Source organism: Fringilla coelebs (assembly GCF_963513975.1).
Source record: "Fringilla coelebs genome assembly, chromosome: 2".
Lineage (NCBI taxonomy): Eukaryota > Metazoa > Chordata > Aves > Passeriformes > Fringillidae > Fringilla > Fringilla coelebs.
The window spans coordinates 39,732,782-39,745,743 of record NC_140029.1 but is presented as its reverse complement, the minus strand read 5'-3'; the positions used below and the strand labels follow the sequence as shown (position 1 = coordinate 39,745,743).

General features: G+C 46.7%; 1 protein-coding gene across 3 annotated transcripts in view; it reads left to right on the top strand.

The window, feature by feature from the left end:
- Positions 1-4,262: 4,262 nt before the first annotated feature.
- Positions 4,263-12,962, top strand: part of CLYBL (citramalyl-CoA lyase) — a 164,933-nt gene continuing 156,233 nt past the window's right edge. For all 3 annotated transcript variants that reach the window (XM_084200955.1, XM_084200954.1, XM_084200956.1), the window contains exon 1: positions 4,263-4,337. In XM_084200955.1, coding sequence (XP_084057081.1) covers positions 4,285-4,337 — 53 coding nt within the window. In that variant the 5' untranslated portion in view covers positions 4,263-4,284. The remainder of the gene's footprint in view (positions 4,338-12,962) is intronic.

The window sequence follows — 12,962 nt, the reverse complement described above, 5'->3', positions numbered from 1 at the left end:
ACAGAGAAAGCTTTACCTGACAAAACAATCCTGTCTCAATATACCAGGGCTATTCAATCCATTTTCACCAAAATCCACCTTCCATCACTCTAAATGTCCCAGATGATGTACTCTACATGGGTTTATGGTGGATTAAAACACTCTGCGCTGCTGGATAGAACACACACTGCAATTCCATTGAACATAACAGTGCAATGAATACACACTGGGCAATTAAGTTCTCATTGTGAAAATGCTGGCTTATTTCTAATTGTATGATAACACAGTTTTGGGGGAGGTTCTCAAAACTTTTTGGTGCTGGAAAGCACATTCCTCCTTTCTCATCCTACAGGAGGAGATGTGTAACATGAGGGAGTGCTGTGAGCTGTCTGGTCCTGGGTTTCTGTGGTTGAGATGACCCCCGAGCTATTAAAAAGTCTCTTTTTTCCCAGCCCCGAGACCAAAGAAGTCAAGATTTGTCAGTTCTGCTTTTTAAGGTCGTTTATTTTCTCTTCTCTATAACATTCTTTCTCTGACCTGCTGAGATCTGTCCAGCAGGTCAGGTTGTGGCACAGCGACTGCCCTTGGGGTGGTGTTAACTTTTTATACTACAAACTACATGTACTTTACTTACAATAATTTTCCAATACCTGTCACCTGTGTTAGACAGTTTGTCTCTACTCTAAACCAACCCAAAAGTGTCACCATTCCAGCAGAAGATGGAGGACAAGAAGAAGGAGAAGAACAGGACACACCCAGATTCCTCCATCTTGCTTCTCAAACCCCCATTCTAAAACCCCAAAATTCTACTTTTTCACCCTGTGACAAATTAACTATCCTTCTACTCAAACTCCTGTGGCTTGTAACTCTTCACACAAAGCTGGTAATTTTTTCCATGGACTAAAATCGAAGGCACAGGTGTCTTTGACTCCGTGCCAAGGTCTCTGAGCCCCTTGCCAGGGTCTCAACTCAGCCAGGGCAGCCAGAGGAATGTCCCGGGTCCCGACAGTCTGGTGGCACAGGAGGCATGGCAGGACAAAGCTCCCTGGGTCATCAGTGGTCTCCAAGCTGGGAGGCAGCAAACACTTGGGCAGGTTCAGGCCCAAAGCAGCATGCTCACCACAGGAGCACTGTAACACTGCTGGCCAGCAAAAACCAGTGCCTGTCAGAAAGAGGCACGGGAGCCTCAGCCAGATTGGTGCCAACAGTTATTTGTTTCCCAGTGTTGCACAACGAGCTGAGGAGGACATCCTTTTATGTTCACACAAACACAGAGAGCAAGGCACAACATGCCTTGGCTGTTATGATGCTCATTTCTCTCTTGAAAATCAAAGTAAATGAGTGTCAAGAGGACACTGACATGCAATAGCTTCAGGCAGCAGCACGGCTCTTTTTTTCCACTAAGATGCCAATAAAAAATTTCTTTTTATCAGCTTGGTTTATTAATAGTTCTACAGTACTGCAGTAGTACACAGCTTCTTTTTCCCTTTCTCATTCAAAAATACCTGGGTTTGTCACTATCATACCATTAAGAGATCATCATAGAATTAAAAATGCTTGTAGAACAAGGACCACCACATATGCTGCCAAAATATTTGGTTTGCTCTTTTGCAGCAACCTTATTTGTTCAACATCTCAAAAGATACTAGACCAAGATTGCAAATAAGGTGTTTGAAATCCAGCAATTTAAAAAAATACTGTACATTAAATGTACACTGTGTTTGGTGTGATGCTTTATTGAAATATGAGAAGAAAAACTGGTAGGTAGTTATCCTTTTTTAGAATATTTTTCCTAATCCTTTATAGTTGCTAAATGATTTTCACCAGCACAGTCCATGAGTCATTTGACCTTCATAATTTATTATTTATCTGAGAAATTGCAGGATCCCTCTCTCTGATTAATTTGTGCGCAGTTATCTCACGTTGAGCTGCAACATTTGTGCACATGAGACACAAAACCCAAAAGCACCCACAGAAGTATCCTAATTTTGATGGGCAGTCCCAAATTAGCTCAGCAACCCTTTTCTGCACGCATTCTTCATGTACACACGGCTCCAGGGGTCTTAGCCCCAACCATACTGCTGCTATAGGATTCACATCCTCAAAAGTACCTCACACCTAACTCTTGAGGATGCCAGTGAGAGTTAGGCTCATAAATACCTTCTGAGCATCCTGGAAAATGTTATACTGCCTTAATCCAATTAAGTGAAAACTTAGCATCTTTAAAAGGCTTCCCGTTTTAAAAGGACAAGACAGATGTAGTATTTTTCCCAGAATACAGAAGGGAAAAGATGGTAATGAGATTTAATTAATGCCCCTGTGTTCCCATGATCATTTACAAGTCAAAGGGATGCAACAGGCCAGGATAGCCCAGGTTTGCCAGCACTGATTGATGCAAAACCCATGCTCAGCTGCTAATGCTGAAGAAAGGTTACTTGGACTTGTGACAAAACCTGAAAGCTGCTCATGTCAGCACAGTGTCCTGCCTCCCCCTGATGTCACACTAAATGCTGTTCCTGCAAGGAAGATTCTTCTCTTGTCTCTGGTGACCAGTGACAGGACTCAATGGAAAGGCAGGAAGATGTGTCAGGGGAGGTATTACAGATATTACAGAAAGGTTCTGCCCCCAGAGGGTGGTTTGGCACTGGAACAGGCTCCCCAGGGCAGTGGGCACAGCACCAGCCTGACAGAGCTCAAGAAGCATTTGGATAATGCTCTCAGGCACATGGTGTGACTCTTGGGATGCCCTGTGGAGGGGCAGGAGTTGGACTTTGATGATCCTTGTGGGTCCCTTCCAGCTCAGGATATTCTATGGTTCCATGATGCACATTTCAGGGGTTCTGCCTGGTCTGGCTGTACCCCTGCTCACATCCTCTCCAGACTGCTGCTCTGCTCTCCTCTCTCTGCAGGGAGCCATAGAGAAACAACAGCCAAGAGGGTCTAGCAGGTGTCACACATCTTTTTTTTTTCCTAACTAAGGGCCATCCTCATCAGTGAAGCAGGAAACGAGAGTATTTTGTACATCTGGAGTCCTGGAGCTGGAAGGGGAAAAGACAAGGGAGGTGCCAGGAAGGAAGTCTGTCCCTACAAAAATAAGAGAGGGGCAAGGAGACAAGTCCAAGGTTCTCCTCCACTGTGTTGTGCAATATCATCCTTCATGAGGAAGTTCCCCAAGGAGGTAGGGCTGGTAGGAGGAGGGAGCAAAGGGAAGGAGGCAGCAGTGACAGAGGGGAGAAGGAGCAGTCCCTGCCACACACAGTTCAGTGGGACATGTGCAGAGAAGGGTTAACAGTCATGCTGCTGGTGATGAGGAAATGTCTGTTATCACAGTGTGTCAGATTCAGGTGGTATCACCCATGAGCTGCACGCAAGATTACATGGGGGAGGGAAGCTGAGCGCAGGTCAGGTTCATGGTTCAGCACAGCTCTGCAAAACGGTGTATTTTATTTTTGCTAGGAGGGGAAACTCATGCTTTGCTGACACCACTTCCCCAGTAAAGTGATGCTAAGCCACACTGGAAAATTTCCACAGAGCTCGCTGACGAAGGAAAGCCAATTGTGTGTCAGGAGAAGAACAAAGTTATACAGCAAAACTCAGTGACCCTAGGAAAGCAAAAGCCCTTCCATGAAGACTTGGGATGAACCTACGTGGATGTGATCCTGGGTTTTCCAAGGAATGGGGGCACTGGCTTGGGGTGTTCTGCTACCCATCTCCTGCTTTTATGAAAGCTGCTGCAAATGAGTGTCTTGGGGCTCTCTCTCCCATGGCCAGGGCAACGTGTTCAGCAGTTGTGAAGGGCAGGAATGAGAGATGACAGGACAGAGAGGTGGCACGATCCAAGTGTGTGTCCTTTGGAAATGAAGCTGAAACATCTACAATATTGGAGGACTTGCTTACAATATCGTGGCCCTGGCACATTCCAGCATCACGGCAAAGAAAATTATATTATATGGTCAGTCTAAGTTTGGACTGATGGAAAATAGAATCCCTATTTCCTTTTCCTTCTCAAGTTTGTTTCTTTCCTACCCCACCCACTGCTACTTCCTGTGTTATCTTCGGCCTTGTCTCTTTATCCTGTGCACGGACGAACCGTTCCCACTCACGGCAGTCACTCGCGCACCGGGGGAGCGGAGCTGCAGCATCCCGGTCACCGCGGGCTCCGGGACCGGGAGCGCGCCCCCGCCCTGACGTCACAGCCGAACGCGCGGCGGGGGCGTGCCGCGGGCGCCTCCAGCGCAGCCAATGGGAGTGCGGGGCGTGTCCCATCGCAGCCAATAGGAGCGCGGGGCGTGTGGCGGCGGCGCGATGGCGGCGGGGCTGTGCTGGCGGGCCGGGCTGCGCGCGGGGAGGCGGAGACTGTGAGTGACGGGCCGCGCGCGGGCGGGGCGGGGCGCGGGACCCCCGGCGCCGCCTCCCCCCCCCCTCCCTTCCCCCCTCCACTCCCCGCCGGAGCCGCGCCCGGCCGGGGCTCCCCCGGTCCCCCCGGGTGTGCCGGGGCCGGCCGGGCCCGCGGCGGCGGGGCTGCCCTCGGGCACGGGCAACGTGGGAATGGCAGTCGGCTTCCTGCTCTAGGGAACGGTATCCCTGCCCGCGGCAGGGGAGTTCGAATGAGATGATGTTTTAGGTCCCTTCCGATCCGAACTATTCCGTGATTGCTCCCGTTACCGGAGCGTTGCCCTTGCCCGGCTGTCCGCTTTGGTGCAGCTCCTGCCCGGAGGGTGACCTTGGGTCTTTCCCATTCGTGCGCCCAGCCTTGGAGTGGGCGGGCTCCTCAGGGTGCCCGTGCCCCATTTCCCGCAGGGGCAGCCGGGCCAGGCGGGCCGGACCCGCGCCCGTGGCTTTCCCGTTGTTCAGAGGGCATCCTGTGCCGCCTGCTCCATCGATGGCTCGGCATAAGTGGTGATGTGGGCAGGAGCGGGGCTGCCAGAGGCCCCCCAGCGTCCCTTATCCTTGGGATATCCTGGGAGCCCGGGGAGTGCGGAGTGCCCGTGCTCCTGCGGCGGCAGTGCCTGCGTGAGGGACGGTTGTGTAGGCAACGTGTGTCCACTAGTCAAGGGCCCGAAATCACCAGGTGCTTTCCCACAGGTGGGTGAATAGCTGTCAGGAACAGCACGAATTTCGGGCGGGATGCTGGGAAAAGCTCTGCCGAGCGACAAGTGCCACGGAGGACAAAGGCCCCGCTGCACCTTCCTCCTGGAGATGTGTGCAGGTTTCATGGCCAGCTTTCTGCCTGCAGGTGTGCGCCTGCCTGTTCCCGGTGGGCAGAGAGTGACATCTGCCAGAGGGAGCGATTGATGGGTCTGTGCTCATTTAAGGCAGGTTCTCAACAGCACTGCTAGAAGGAGAACAGCTTTATCTTTTTTTGTATTGATATTAGGAAGAAAATCAAGTGTTAATTCATTTTAATATCAATATTTAAAGCTTTAAATTCTCGCATTCTCTGCTGAGACCATGGTTCTGTAAATATTTTATAGCTGAGTGACAAAAGCCTATGCGGTCTGTAAACTGTAACGTAGATGTTACTGTGAACATGCAATATTGATGCTGGTGTTCTTGGGGAGCCTCAGGGACAGCTGGAGTGCTTTGTGCTGTGCTAGAGGGGCACTGAAGAGCCCAGTACGTCCATGTCAGTCATTCCTGCCCACAGTAACGTCCTGCCTGGCACCCAGGGTCATTTTTCTAGCCTACCTCCTTCAGTGCACTTTTACAGCCAGTTTCTGGGAAGATGCATGCACATACATGCCTTTTTTTCCCCCTTGTTCTCACCCCCTTTCCTCCATAGTAGTGCAGAATCTTAAATGCTATGCCTTGCTATTTCTGGTCATGAAGAATTTGGAACATTCATACTGCGGGAGGAAGAGGAATCTACATAGGGTGAGGGCAGTTGGGTGATGACATTCATGTGTGTGCAGCACCTGTTCAGGGCTGGGAGTGGAGGCTGCCTGCATGCCCATGGTGAGGCTGCTCTCTTCCAGCTGAGCTGTGGCTCAGCTTCCTTGGCTGGAGCTGCCATGGGTTGGGACATGGCTGCCAGGCATCACAACACCCTTGCATGACGCCCAGAAGACGTGATGGCCTCCCCGTGGTGGGATTTGACTGCTCCTTGTCAACAGTGCTGTTGTGGAGCCCAAGAGGCCACTGCCAGGTAGAGACCACAGAATTTTGGGCATCCAAGCAGTCAGAGGCCACAGCAGGATGAGGCATGAAGAGTTCTTGCTCATTTTTGAGCTAGGCAGCCATGGGGCTGTGTGCACTTGGGAGAGAAAATACAGGGATGACTTCAGCTGTCAACAATCAGTGAACACGTTGATCGGATGCAATTAGCTCTTGTGTCCCACAGAGCTCTCTGCCATGCTGTAGGGTTGGGACCCTAATTGCAGCAGGTACCTCCGATGTGGCGTGGCTGCCTTTCCAGCTGCTGCCCTCCTCTCTTCATGGGCGTGCTGCTGCCCTTGTGAGGCTGGGGGGAAGCAGTGCTGCCCAGAAAAGGTGGACCAAGTGTTTGTTATTATCAGGCAGGTACCCAGAGCTGGTTTTTCTTATTTGCCATGTTCCAGAGCCTACTGAGCTCTCTCTGCCTGTGAAGGATTTTTGTATTGGAAAATGTTAAAAAAACCTTTTATCCAGCTGTTTTCTAGCAAGTGCAGCTGTTTTTGCAGTTCTTCTCTCTTTGCTTGGTGATTATGGTGTAAGAGAGGAGCATTGCACATGTAAGCACGGTCACCTGTTTGCCCTCAGCGAGCCAAGCACACATCACCCATGTACAAGAGGGTTTTATTACATGTTTTCATTTACATGGCATATTCCAGGTAGATCCATACCCACATGCCTGTACTAAATCCATCAAAGGCAGCAGTGGAACACTGCAGAGTATGGAATGCAGTGTGGGCACGTAGAGCCTGTTGTGCCAAAGGTGCAGACACTGGCATGCCTGCTAGGAACAAAGGAGCCAGATGAGTACTAACCCCGTGTCAGATCTTCTTCAGAGACTCTGCCTATGTCATTTAAAATTTCCAGCATCGGGAGTTTCTTTTCTCATCGTCAATTCTCATCATCTTCCCTCCCAGGAGTCCACCACTCCTGTGTCTTGTGTTTCAGGCTCCAAGTCTGTGTCTGCTTGGTAAATTAGTGAAGATGTTGTTTTTCATGTATTGGACACTGGAGGGTGCTAATGCAATGGGAGCTGAAATTGTTCTAGCAAATTAAAGGGTTCCCTTTTGTTAGTTGTGAAATCGTTTTATTCTTTGTTGCAGGGTTTAAATGGAAAGACATGAATTGTGGTCCTTACCAGTAGCTGATCCTGTTCAGCGTGGGCAGAGCTGTGACCAAGAATATCAATAAAGTGTTATGTCTGTGAGGGATTTCTTTTCTTAACCTCAATCAAAAAAAATCACTCATTTTATGTTCTACACATTTTTAAGTGTGTCTTTCGAGATTATGGCCTCGGGGTGAAAATTATTTGAAAGTGTGACTTTCTAGTGATAAAAACACTTTATCTGGCAGAATTGTTGAGCTGCATGAGCAGAGTCTGCTTTTCTACAAGGTCACTTTGGTTCACCCAAACGAATATTGTTGTGTTGCTAGTGAGGTGAGAACCTGATAGCAGCTCACATTGGGGAGGGCACCCATTGGGGACACGCTGAGCACCACTAATCAAATCCCTGGCACTGCAATCCTGTCTCTGGGGGTGGACCTGATGGAGCCTCAGTCTACCTTGCAACCAGCATCGCTGGCTGCATGTGAGGGCATTCCATCACAGGGAATGTGTGTAGGATGGGACATTCATCAGCCATCACTGCTAGGCCAGGTGAAGCACATTACAAAACTGAGCCTTAGCTCCGGTGTTTCAAATTCACTCAAACATTTTTGTCAGGTTAAAGTTACATTGAGAGGTCTTACAGTGAAGGAGGGATTACCTGTTCACTCTGCTCCAGCTTTCTGCTCAGCCAGGTCTCTGCTCTCCTTTGCCCTTGGCACAAAGACCCAGGGCCTATATAAGGTCCCTGTTGTGCACTCTGGCAACTCCACAGTTGGTATGAAGGACTGTGAAACTACTGCCCGAGCCAGTTTTCATCCTGGCAGCAGCAGAGGTATGATGACGGATAATTAATGCTAATGAGAAGCAGGGTGCAAAGCTGAGCGTGTCCAGCTAATCACCACTGGCACCTCTACTGGTCTGCTAAAGCCTGTGCTGCTCTGGACACTCCTGTGTGCTCCTGTACCTGCCTTTGCAAACTCATTACCCAAATGAAAGCCAGTATTTGTAACATGTGTGAGCAAACAGAACTGGGTACAAATACATCTTGCTTAGAAGCCCTGTTTGATATGCATGGCAAGTGAGTTACTCCTCTGTCTCATTCCTTTCGCAAATGAATTGGGCTGTCCTCTCCTGGAAAATATTGTTATCTTGCTGTGTTATATCAGTCAGGTTTTATTCTCTCACAGGTGCTGAGGTTTGCTTACGTATGGTTCAATTTTAATTTCTTTTAAAAATAAGGAGTTTTTTCCTGAATTCCACCTTGAACTGAAGATGTATATGAGCACTGGAGGAAGAGCCTGTGGATGAGGAAACCAGAATCTCCTGTTCTGATACCATTAGGGGCCTGCTGTTCATCCTGCAGCCAGAAGCACGGACAATTTCACAGCAGAGTCGCTTGGGTGTTTATGAGAAGCAGCAGAAATGTACCCAGTTAAAAGTTTACATTTCTTTTGCCAAGAGTTTTAGTAGCTTACCAGAATAGGGTAATAAGGGGATGTGAGCAGAAAAGCTTTTTTAAATCATCGTAATAAGTAGTGGTACTGAAGACTCTCTGCTTAAGAGTAGTCTAAGCACACAGATGAAGTATAAGCAGACAGAAGGAGGTCTGGTTGACAGTATTGGTCTGGTTTAGCAGCTTTCAAAGAAGACTGCTTCTTCCATCACAGCTCCATGCTTCCAAGCAGAGAGCCAGGGTATGCGCCCTGGTGTTGTTTCCAGAACCAACGTGCTAGCTGTGGTGCCAAAAGGATTTGAATTTGTGCATTTTATGTAGATGGTGTCCTAACTTGGAGTGGGAGACCTTTCTGCAGGAGAGAAGGTTAATGGACCTTCCACCAAACCTGCGTGTGTGATTGCATTGAGTTTAAACACTGCCAGCTGCAGGATGGCATCTTGAGATCCAGTGCCAGCCCTGCCTGGGGGCCCTGCATGGGAAAGGAGGGGGTGTGTTCCCTTGGTGGGTGCTCAGTGCCTTCCATCGTTGAGCAGTATTTCTTGGCTACTCATAAAGGCTGGGGGAGTGGGATCCCTGGAGTTTTCATACCTGTTGGGGAGACAGGGCTGCTGTACTTGAAGTCTCTTGTCTTAAGAACCATTCTGGCAGGTAAAAGCCCCTTGATGCTAAGAGCTTTGTAGAATTTCTGCTGCTAAACCTCTTTGTATCTCCTCCTGTCCTCTGCACATCATGTGAGTTTCTGGTGGTGGTTTTTCCTGGACCCCTTTCTCACACCTCCCCGAGTTCTGAACCTCCTTGTTTGGAAAGGGGAAACACTCAATTTGCCCTTATTTTGTCAGCTTGGCTGTGCATGGAGGTGTTTCCCCAGCCACTGCCCTTTTATGCACTTCCCTCTTCCACCCCACAAGGCTGAGGAGCACAGCAGGTCTGCAGAACTTCGACTGCAAGTGGGTCTGGAGGTCAGCTTGTGGTTACTTAGGGATGTTGAACAAGTCTCCTTCATGTATTTTCCCTTATTTTCTGCTCAGACCTATATTTACTTCTCAGGTCTCCCTGTGCCCTTTAAATCCCCCGGCATCACTGGTGTAAATAGGATTTGCCTGTCCCTGTGAAATGGGCATCTCTGTGGCTGCTTGCCTGCCTTCTCTAGCTCTTTGTGGGACAGGGTTGTCCAGTTGTCATTGTCTGCGTGGCCAAACCTGCCTTCTTCTCTGCCTTTTTAATTAAAAAATGGTCGGCATCAGGGGCTCTGCAGCAATGAAAGGGGAACGATGAAACTTTGAAGAATTTGGGGCATAAAGTTGATCTCTAAATTTTAATGTACTCATTGCACTTAAGCAGTTGATACATTTTATTATTGAGCATTCAGGTGACCTAATTTCCCTTAGTACTGTACATTTAGCTTTATACATCTGCACCTAATTTGTAAAAAAGGACTTAATGAGAAACTTCAAACAGTTTAAATGTCAATTACAAAGAAAGCGAGGTTTTAAAGTTCCAGTAATCTGTCCATATTGGTCATCGAAACATGATCCCAGGTGGACGTTAATTCAAGACAGATGGCATTCCAAAGGCACAATTACAAAGAGCTTATATATTTTCAACACTAACAAGCTGTCACGCTATGTTGTAGCTACACTTCCACTACTGTATAAGCACAATTGCTGCTTTATCTGCTGTGGACTTGGTAATAAAGGGGTTTGATTCCCCACTCTTGATATTGTCAGTGGGATTTTTGCGGGGGTGAACCGGAGAGCGGGGTTAGTTAGTGTGAATATCTTTCATCTGCCCAGCCTGTTGGGTCGGGGGGTTGTGTTTGTTTCCATAGTTTTTGTTAAGTTGGTGAAATGCTCTTCAAGGAAAGGAGAGGAAATGCTGAATATGAGCATAACATGACTAGTTCATCACAGCTATATTTCTATTTCCTGGTAACAGTAATTAACTTCAGCCTTATCAGCTGCTGGGCAATAGCTATGATGATTTGTTAAAACCCCCAACATCCTGGATGTTTTCAGTTAAAAAGTCATCTGAAAGCTTTTGGAGTAATGCACATGTTACTTGGAAGACTGAAGTCCAAGGGATTAATAGTGGTTTGACTTGCAGTGGTGTAAATGGGCAGCAGCTTGGCTGCAGCCAGGCAGGAGTGCTACCCTGGGAAGAAGGCAGTTGGAATGATTTTCAGATTTCTGAAAATATTCCTAGGCCCAAAGGCAGAGGTGGAGGAGCAAGGTCACGGATGAAGCAAGGTCAAAGCAGGGTTTCCATTAGACTGAAGCATCAACATGTGGAGTAGTTGATCTAGTAGTAGATGCCCATAGCCATAGCAGGGGGTTGGACTAGCTGACTTTTAAAGGACCCTTCTAGCTCAAACTATTCTGTGTGGGAGATGGCAAGGTTTGTTGTAGAAGGACAATGTTTGGTATCTAGTTAGTAGTTGAGGTGGGCACTGATCCGTGTAACTGAATGATGAAAGTTAATTTGGCATAATTTCCAGACTTTTTGTTTGTTTCTTGAAACCAGGTCACTAAAAAGCAAGACTAGCATGTCTATGACTAGACGGTGTTTTAATAGGCTTTAAAAATTCTGTGCTGTTAGCAGCAAGATTAATAATGCTCCCCAGGAAGGTTTTTAAGCTCCTATGGGCACGAGTGTCCTCTAAGAGGTGCTGAGAATTAAGAGCTTATATTTCTGCTCGTTTTTCTACCTTTCATTGGTAAGTGGAGAAGAAAGCAGGAAGGCTAAGATGTTCATCCTCGCAAGGCACGAATTAAATGGTAAGCTTACACTCTTTAATTTTTGTTTTTCATTAATGAATGTTATAAATGGGTTTTTTTAAAAGCATCTTACCTGGCTTCTATTTTTTAAGGAGTTGTAGGTGCTATTTGAAATATGCAGCTCACCAACAAGTGAATTGGACTCTTCAGCCACACTTGAAACAAAATACCAATTTTACCTGCAGTTTTACTAGGTTTCCTGGTTTATGCAGTGGCATTTGAATGGCCTCTAGTAATTGTTTTTAGCAGGAAAAAAATTCTAACAAAAATGAAAAACACAACTCAAAGCTCATTAGCACTGTATTTGGCATGCCATGAATCGTTAAATTTTTGTATAAATGCAGAAGTAATTTGTAATAAACAAAATCCTTTCTTTTTTTGGAAAGACTTCCTTTTGACTTTTTGTTCCTACTGCTAAGGTGCAGTATGTTTTCCAAACACTAGATATTATTACCAGAATAAGAGCAGAACCAATCAATGTTTTAAATATTATCTATTTTAAATATTATCTATAATCCTTGAGTGTCAGATATACTTAGTTGTGATAAGTGAAAAATATTAGGTGAAAAAAAAAAGACTAATAAATACTTAGATAGGGTCTTTTTAAGCTAATTTTTTTTACCTAAATATGATGCTATTGTGTGTTGTTCTAAAGTGGTTTCCCCTTGGATTTTCCCAGTGCTTATCAGGGGAACATACTGAAGTCTTTTTATTTAGATCAGGCTTCGCTTTGAGAGTTACTAATTGTTCAAGTCCAAGTGGGAAACTTTCTTGCACCTGGAAAATTAGGAAAGCAAAAGATGTCCACATCCTTTCCCTGGTGGTTCTTCACCTGTGAATTTGAACTGCAGCGGTAGTAAAAGTTTTGTGGACCTCATTTTATGTGAGATCATTAAGCGACAGGAGAATTCAGGACTAGCTGCCCTTCATAATTCAGGACACTGAAAGGTGCCATTTATAAGCTCAAAGTGCCTGCAGGAAGGCAAAACAGGCTTGTAAAACCCATGCTTCAAACTCTGAAAGGGAACTGGTTTGTACTGCTGGTTGCAGCCTTGGAGTGGCAAAATTGCAAAGATGATGGGGTTTGGTGTAAAAAATTGGAAAAACATCTGCCTTTAATATTTCATGAAATAACTTGAGTTTTCACACTTCTTGTGATAACTCTTTTTCCCCTAAAACAACCCCAAAACATCCCAGGCAGTGATCCCAGTAAAACCTTAGCAGTTGAGCTGCCCAGCTGTTGGACTTACTGTCTTCCCTGTTACAGCCCACTGTTTTGCTGAGCTGTTAATTTGGCTATAAAATAAGTCTGTCCTGGCTTTTTAATAATATTTTGCAACTGGTGACCTTTGCCCATGATATTGGCCAGGCATTTTGTAGGGAGAGCTCCTGCCTCCTTATTGCTTGAGAAGGAGTAGCAGCATGTACAACACTTGAAAGGGGTGATATGCCTTTGTTACAACTCTGAACAGGCAATGTAATCTGAAAAATTCAC